This window comes from Lolium perenne, chromosome 4 (assembly GCF_019359855.2).
Source record: "Lolium perenne isolate Kyuss_39 chromosome 4, Kyuss_2.0, whole genome shotgun sequence".
Classification (NCBI taxonomy): Eukaryota; Viridiplantae; Streptophyta; class Magnoliopsida; order Poales; family Poaceae; genus Lolium; species Lolium perenne.
This window is the reverse complement of record NC_067247.2, coordinates 10758538-10767032: the sequence shown is the minus strand read 5'-3', so window position 1 is coordinate 10767032 and position 8495 is coordinate 10758538. Positions and strand designations below refer to the sequence as shown.

Sequence of the window (8495 nt, the reverse complement as noted above, 5' to 3'; positions counted from 1 at the left end):
CTTTCCCCGGCGACTCCTCTAGCGGCGGCGCCGTGCTGAGACCAGTCGAGGAGGGTGGCCTGACCGACGGCGGCATTTTCCCCGGAGCGGTTAGGGTTGGTAGGAGTTATGGGTTGGGAATAATAGGGGTAGTTAGTATCAGCCAGATACAAGTGGTTAGATTCATAACAGTTTGACCTCGGCACAGCTGGTCGTAGAATGGTTTGTAGTTACAAAATGGCGGCTGATGTCGTAGCGGAAGTCGATGCCCGATTTCTTATTTGTAATAATGCAGTCACACGTTGCCTTGACCCTCGCCATTCCGGTGAGTTGAGCATTAGAGAACTGGCCCTCGTGGTTGTGCCTATAAATTCGAGCCCTGCCGCAACACATAACTTAGACCTCCTTATCTGGTTCCCTGTTTATAATATTTGGCTACGCTAGTAATGTCGAATAGGCACGGCAGGAAAGAGAGGTGGTCAGTGATCGGAATCGATCTCGGCACGACCTACTCGTGCGTCGGAGTCTGGCGGGATGGTCGTGTGGAGATCGTCCCCAACGACCAGGGCAACCGCACAACGCCGTCGTGCGTCGCCTTCACCGACGGCGAGAGGCTCATCGGCGAGGGGGCCAACAACCAGGTCGCAAGTAACGCAGCGAACACCGTCTTCGGTAAGTATAACAACCTTCTTCTGTCCATTTTCTGTATTTTGTTCTCTTGAACAAGTCAAGCATTATTGGAAAGTAGGACCACGAGCTGATTAACCATAGCACGATATGGTGCTCACTAGTCAATTTTACCCAACATCTAATTAACAAACCATCATACTTGTACATGTAGATGTGAAGCGGCTTATGGGCCGGAGTTCCTCTGATGCGTCAGTGGAGAGCGATGCCAAGTATTGGCCGTTTGGGGTTGTGGCGGACGGCAACAAGCCGCCCTTGATCAGCGTGAGTTACCATGGCGAGATGAAGGAGTTCTCCGCGGAGGAGATTTCAGCCATGGTGCTAGTCAAGATGAAAGAGGCAGCAGAGGCCTACCTTGGATCTGGAACGACCATCAAGCAAGCTGTGGTCACCGTCCCAGCCTACTTCAACAGCTCCCAGCGCCAGGCCACCATGGATGCGGGCGCCATCGCCGGCCTCACTGGCATGCGCATCATCAACGAGCCTAGCGCGGCGGCCATCACTTACAACCACAACAGGAAGTGGAGCTACGACAACGAGCAGAGCATTGTGGTCGTGTATGACTTGGGCGGTGGAACGCTCGACGTATCGCTCGTCCTTGTGAAGAAAGGTGAGTTGCACGTCAAGGCTACCGCGGGGGACACTCACCTTGGTGGGGAGGATTTCACCAACAACATGGTTGTCCATTTCGTTAAAGAATTTAAGCAGAAGAACCAGAAGGATATCAGCGACAACAAGAAGGCACTCGGGCGTCTACGGAGATCATGCGAAGAAGCCAAGAGGAGGCTCTCCACCAACCCTCATACCACGGTGGAGGTCGACGCCCTTTTTGAGGGCATCGACTTCCGCTCCGGCATCAGCCGCGACAAGTTCAAGGAGCTCAACGAGGACCTCTTCGGCAGATGCATGGAGCCCGTTGAGAAGTGCTTGGCAGGCGCCAAGATGGACAAGAGGCAAGTGGACGATGTTGTGCTCGTCGGGGGATGCACACGTATCCCCCACGTGCGGCAGCTCCTTGAGCGCTTCTTCAACGGAAAGGAGCTTTGCAGGAACATCAATGCCGACGAGGCTGTTGCATACGGAGCCACCGTCCAGGCCGCAAGCCTGCTGGCCGTCGAGGCCGCCATCCTCAGGGGCGTTCCCACAGGAATACAAACATCATGCATCCTGCCGGAGGTCATCGACATCACGCCCTTCTCACTGGGCATTGGCATACTGGAAGGAGTCATGTGTGAGGTGATTGAGAAGTACACCACAATCCCCGTAAGTAAGGAGACACCAGCATTCGTCAGAGTTAAGGACGACCGGTGCAGCGTGGACATCACGGTGTACGAGGATGACAGGGCAATGGCAAACAAGTTCTGCATCGCATTGGAGCCTAAAGCCAAGCTGGTCTTGGATATTGACCCAGACGGGATCCTCTCGATCTTGGCACAATACAAGGAGGGTCGGAAAACCATCATCAACCAGCCGGGGCGTTTTAGCAAGCAGGAGATGCAGAGAATGGTCAAGGATGTCCAGAAGTACAAGGACCAGGATGAGGAGCACAAGAAGAATGTACAAGCACGGAACGACATTCAGAATTTGTTGTTCACAATTGGCAACAATATGATGAATCTTGAAGACTCTGCTGCAAGATTGCCCGGTCACCCGGAGGCACCTCAAGAACAAGAAAAAGAAACTCCACGATTCCAAGACACATATTCAAGGACAAGGAACTCCAAAGTACAAACACACAAGCCCGACGCCCAGGCTAAGGACACCATGAAAATGTTACAAGCGCAGAAGGACACTGTTAAGAAACTAGCAGAAATGTTACAAGCGCAGAAGGACACTGTTAAGAAACTAGCAGACAGAATCAAGAATCTTCAGGTGATAGCTGATGAGACTACACAGTGGCTTGAAAACAAGAAGCTTACCACCAGCGACATTATTTACCGGAAGAACGAGATTGAGGGTGACTACAACAGCATTAGCAGCCAGATTGAGAACATACAAGCACGGAAGGACATTCAGAATTTGTTGTTCACTATTAGCAACAATATGAAGAATTTAGTGGACTCAGCTGCAAGATTGCACCATCACCCAGAGCCAACTCGAGAACAGGAAAAAGAAAATCATGGAATCCTTGGAGGTTTACGGCCCCAGAAGTCCCAGAATAAGGACAAAAGGAAAATGATACAAGCAGACAAGGACACTATCAAGAAACTACTGGACAGTGTCAGGAAGCTCCAGGAGTTAGCTGATGGGACTACAAAGTGGCTTCAAAACAAGAAGCTCTCCACCAGCGACATTATTGACGTGAAGAGGCGTACTGAGAGTGAATACCACTTCATCAGCAGCCAAATTGAGAATGTAAAAGCACGGAACGACATTCAGAATTTATTGTTACTTATTAGCGACAATATGAAGAATCTCGAGGACTCAGCAGCTGCAATATTGCTCTATCACACGGATCCAACTCGAGAACAAGAAGGGCATTCATTGGCCGAGAAAGCCAAGGATAAGGACCACAGGGAAATCATACAAGCACCCAAGGGCACTATCAAGGAACTACCATACAGAATCAAGGATCTCCAGAAGATGGCTGATTGGCATACAAAGTGGCTTGAAAACAAGGAGCTTAGCACCAACGACATCATTGACAAGAAGAGGGAGATTGAGGATGTATACCGCAGCATTAGCATCCAAATGGTCAGTGGCCACATTGAGAATGCCACACACTAAATATTTAATAAATCTTTCACGCAAAGTTAATGTTGAATTAATCTATTGAAATGTTGAATAAAAGTATATTTTTACTTGTCTGTCAGATTCTATGGAACTTCCAATTTTGAATTTATACGCCATATTGTAGATATTTTTTAAGGTACCTGGTCCTCCATAAAAAGTGTCTAGAGAGACACTCGTTTGCACATATAAGAGCCCTGCCCGAAACTGATTATGGATTCTCATGTCCATATCACAGAATACAACTTGTAGCAATATCTTTCTGGCTAGTACCAATTTCAAGGCCCCCATGGAACATAAAAGGCTCTTTTGGTGTGCTGTGCAGCATGATGCTTTTTTTTCGATAAGGGGCGCTTTATTACTTAAGAGTTTTAAGCCATTATACCCGACCTCTGCATATCTAAGATGCACACAGCCGTTGTTTAGTCTTGACACCAAAATAAAAGGCGAGATTACATATCATATCGAGAAATTGTAAAGACGCCTAAACTGGAGGAGCTTCGATCCTTAGATTATGCTGCCATCCATGTAGGGAAAAAGTATCTCTCGCCGTAGCTTCCAACCGTGAACAGACCTCCGTAAACAGGTCTCGGTGCTCCACACGCTGGGCGACGACCATAAGCGGAGGGTGTTGGTACACCGGTATATAACCTGCAACAGAGAAGAATTAGTACCATTAAACAATTTATCATTTCTACATAGCCAAAGCGACCAAATAATGGCAATCGCTCCCACCCTAATATGCTTCTTGAACCTAGGATCAATGCCATTTAGCCAATTCCCAAAGATATTGGTAACACTACGTGGCTAATACAAGCTGGAAGCTAACTGGATGACTGACCATATAGACCTAGCGAACCTGCAATGGAAAAACAAGTGCTTTATTGTCTCCTCCTGGTGACAGAAAGCACATTGTTTACTCCCTTGTCAATTCCGCTTAGCTAGATTATCTTTGGTGAGAATAACGCTTTTTCGGAGGTACCATCCAAATACCTTTATCCGCAAAGGGATTTTTAACTTCCAAAGTTTATTGTTATTAGGTGTATCGATTGGTAAATCCGGATGAATAAGTGCATTGTACATGGAAGTTACCGAAAATTTACCATTCTCATGTAGATTCCAACGAAATTCGTCATGACCAGGTTGTAGATGAACATTCGCCAAACGTTGAAGTAAGGCGTTCCAGTCCAACAACCTCTGTCCTGACAAATCCCTACGGAACGTTACATTTGGAGGAGAATTGTCCATCACCTTAGCGATGGTCTCACTTTTGTAACGCACTATAGAATACAAAGCAGGATATTGTTCTCGGAGTGGTGTGCCATCAAGCCACCTATCCTCCCAGAAACGAATTTCCGATCCATCATTAATAGAAAATGTACCATGACGGAAGAAATGATTCTTCGTTGCCATTAGCCCAGCCAAAAATTGAGAATCACCTGGTTTCCAAGTAACCTGTGATAATGCTTTTGTGCCAATATATTTCCTTTTAAGCATTGTTTGCCAGGTCCCTTCCTCCGTAAGCAGCCTGAACAGCCACTTACCTAGGAGAGTAGTATTCTTGACCTCTAGGTCGTGAATACCCAGTCCTCCTTGGTCTTTAGGAAAGCAAACAACACTACATTTTGTCAATCGATATTTCTTCTTCTCGTTATCTCCCTGCCAAAAGAATCTTGACCGGTAGTAGTCTAGTTTTTTTAAGACTCCTTTCGGCAAGAGGAAGAATGAAACCATATGCAGTACCAGATTCGTTAGTACTGAATTAATTAGAATCAATCTTCCTCCGATGGATAATAATTTTCCTTTCCAACTGCTAAGACGTTTCTGAAGTCTTTCCTCGACTAATTTCCATTCGGCAATCGTGAGTCTCCGAAAATGAACCGGAATACCCAAATACCTCATTGGAAACTGGCCCTGCCCACAACCGAACAACTCGGGGTAAGCGTGGACTTCATCCAGCGCCTCACCGAAACAAAACAATTCATTTTTATGGAAGTTAATTTTTAGACCTAATAATTGCTCAAACGCCGAAATAATCAATTTCAGGTTTGTGGCTTTCACAAGGTCGTGTTCCATGAAAAGAATTGTATCGTCAGCGTACTGAAGAATAGAAAGTCCCCCCATCCACAAGATGTGGGACTACCCCTTCAATCAGGCCTTCCATCTTAGCACGTTCAATCATAATGGCAAGCATATCAGCTACTATGTTAAATAGCATTGGTGATAAGGGATCACCCTGTCTAAGACATTTTAGTGTTTGAAAGTATTTACCAATATCGTCATTGACTTTGATAGCTACACTACCCCCAGACACAAAGGAATTAATCAAAGCTCATCATTCAACAGAGAAGCCTTTCATATGGAGTGTCTGGCCGAGAAAAGACCATTTCACTTTATCATATCCTTTCTCAAAATGAAGCTTTAAAATAACATCATTCAACTTTTTGGTATGTAATTCATGGACCGTTTCGTGCAAGGTGACCACCCCATCCAGGATATTTCTCCCTTGCATTAAAGAAGTCTGAGAAGGTCGAACTACATGATCCGCAACTGAGTTTAGTCTAATAGTGGCCACTTTCGTGAAGATTTTGAAACTGACATTAAGAAGGCATATGGGTCTGTATTGTTGTATCCTTTCCACCTCATTAACTTTCGGTAACAAAATTATCTCTCCAAAATTTAGACGAAATAACTCTAGTTGTCCGTCGTGAAGACAGCTGAATAAAGCAAGAAGGTCCGATTTAATAGTGTCCCAAAAGATTTGATAGAATTCAGCTAGGAAACCATCCGGACCTGGAGCTTTGTTGTGTTCCATTTGGAAAACGGCCCTTCTTACCTCCTCTTCAGAGTATTGAGCAGTAAGAAGGTTATTCTCCTCCATAGACACTTGGGGTATATCATCCGTTCGGGATTCATCCAAAGAGAAGGATCCTTCCTCTGGAGCTCCAAACAGATCTTTATAATAACTGGTAATGTAAGCCTTAAGATGTTCCTGACCTTCAATGATACCTTCGTCCTGAATGAGAGTATGAATACGTTTCTTCCTATGCCTGCCATTGGCAATGCTATGAAAGTATCTTGTATTCGAATCTCCTTCAAGGATGAACTGGCTTTTAGACCTTTGGTACCATTTGATTTCCTCCTCGCGGAGTAATCTCGCAATCTCAGCATTTAATTGATTTTTTAGTTCAATCTCTTGCGTAGAAAGGGGCCTCATCTCAGCCAAAGCTTCTAAACCATCAATAACGGTTGAAAGCCTTAGCTTTTCTTTTTTAAGAATGCCTGTTATCTGACGTGCCCATCCAGTAAGGTGACTGCGTAACAAACGCATCTTTTTGTTCCACCTTATTATCGGAGAGGACGCTCGTACAGGTCTGCTCCATACATTTTTGACCATCTCATGGAAGCCTTCCTGTTGTAACCAACCCAATTCTAATTAGTAAGGTGCAGCATGATGCTTACCACCGAAAAAGCTTAACGTTTGCCAACTCCGAGCCGCCCGCATCGCGAGAAGATAGCAAACGGCCAATTATTTAGTAGCATGTACAAAAATACGTACACGATTTACTGTGAGGAGACCGTTTGCTAACGATAAATATTTTCAAATGATTTATTAGCCTTTAATTGTGTCAGAAATTTCGCGATTCCGTTTTTTAGTTTCCCGATGTCTTGTCGCCGCTCGCCCACCCATATATGCTTCGTATGTGTTCCGACTAAAGATACTTCATTAGTTAACATATTAATGTTGCAAAAGTCGTACACTATATATATTACTCCCTCCGGACCAGATTAACCGGCCCCATCTGCTCACCATGCAGTTTCTTTTTCCACAGCTGGTTTAGGCGTGTATCATTTAATTCCGATTTAATTAGCACAGGCGCAGACCTTTGGTTTCATCTGCTTTGCGCGTCCCTCCCGTAATTAACACCCTCAATTAACTCCGAAAATCTTCAGTTTTCTCTTCCAATCAACGTTTACCTTGGTCAATGGGATTTTTCTAGTACGCCGGTTAATCCGGTCCGGAGGAAGTATCTTCAACCGTACATATGATTACTCCAACTTTTTACTTAATGTAGTGCTTTGTTTCAATGGAGGCCGCTGACTATCATGTTCATAAATTCCGACTTAGGCATGGACTACCAAATGCCATGTGTCGGGTCGCACATGATTTTCCTAGGTGTGCCTTGTGTGAGAGATGTAATAGCAAACGGCTGGAAAAGTTTCATCGTGTGCAATTATGTTCGCGGGAACTGCGTTGAGCATCGGAACCACCTCACCGTTTAATTCGAGAAAAGGTGCCAATCGAAAATCTCCATTCAATTTTGTTGTTGATTCACATTACTCCCTCTGGTCCGGTATTCCGGACTTATTAGGAATAGCACTACGATCAAGGTGCAAAACTATTGACTAATTTGAGTCTCGTTTTCCCGTATAACTCCACCAATTAGCATGCCATTTTGATTTTTTTTATTAAGTATGGCTATTAAGGTGGGCAACTGAAGCATCATTTTGGTCCACCTCATGCAAAGAAACCTTTTCACACAACCTAGGAAAAAGGAGAGAGAAGCATGTGTTGTGGCTAGGAGTAAATCTAGAAGGCAATTAATAAGGAAATTAAATAAAAGCATGCCTTATTTCTTAGGTATTTTGGAACAAATAGTTTTTTACAAGGAGCCCAGAATATCGGACCGGAGGGAGTACATTTTACCAGTTCACACTCATCAAATGTAATCGTGTTAACATCGACTGTTATAAAAAGCGACAAGCAAATAATGAAGAACGAAACAAGAACACACGCAGGGGACACAAGATTTAACGTGGAAAACCGCTTCCAACACAGAAGGGGAAAAAACCACGGGCGCCAGCCAGCAAAACTTCACTATATCGAGGAGTGTTTACAAACGCCGTGGGATATCTTATAATCTGATAACCCCTAGCCGGCGGCTTACAAGATGTATATATAGGCGGTGCCAACGAACGTACCGCTACGGCCCAAGCCTCCGGCGACGGGCCTCGCTCCGCTCGTCAGAAGTTAGCCTCCCTTTAGTATATGAATTTGGATCACAATACAACAAACTCCACCTTGAGACAAATTCCAT

At 45.0% G+C, this 8495-nt stretch overlaps 1 protein-coding gene across 1 annotated transcript; it reads left to right on the top strand.

Annotated features, from left to right (window-relative positions):
- Nucleotides 1-410: 410 nt before the first annotated feature.
- On the top strand, nucleotides 411-3451 carry LOC127291759 (heat shock 70 kDa protein 18-like). Its single transcript, XM_051321075.2, has 2 exons — nucleotides 411-651; nucleotides 821-3451. Exons 1-2 carry the CDS (start codon nucleotides 426-428, stop codon nucleotides 3391-3393), a joined length of 2799 nt encoding a protein of 932 aa, XP_051177035.1. The 5' UTR covers nucleotides 411-425; the 3' UTR covers nucleotides 3394-3451.
- The last annotated feature ends 5044 nt before the right edge of the window (nucleotides 3452-8495 follow it).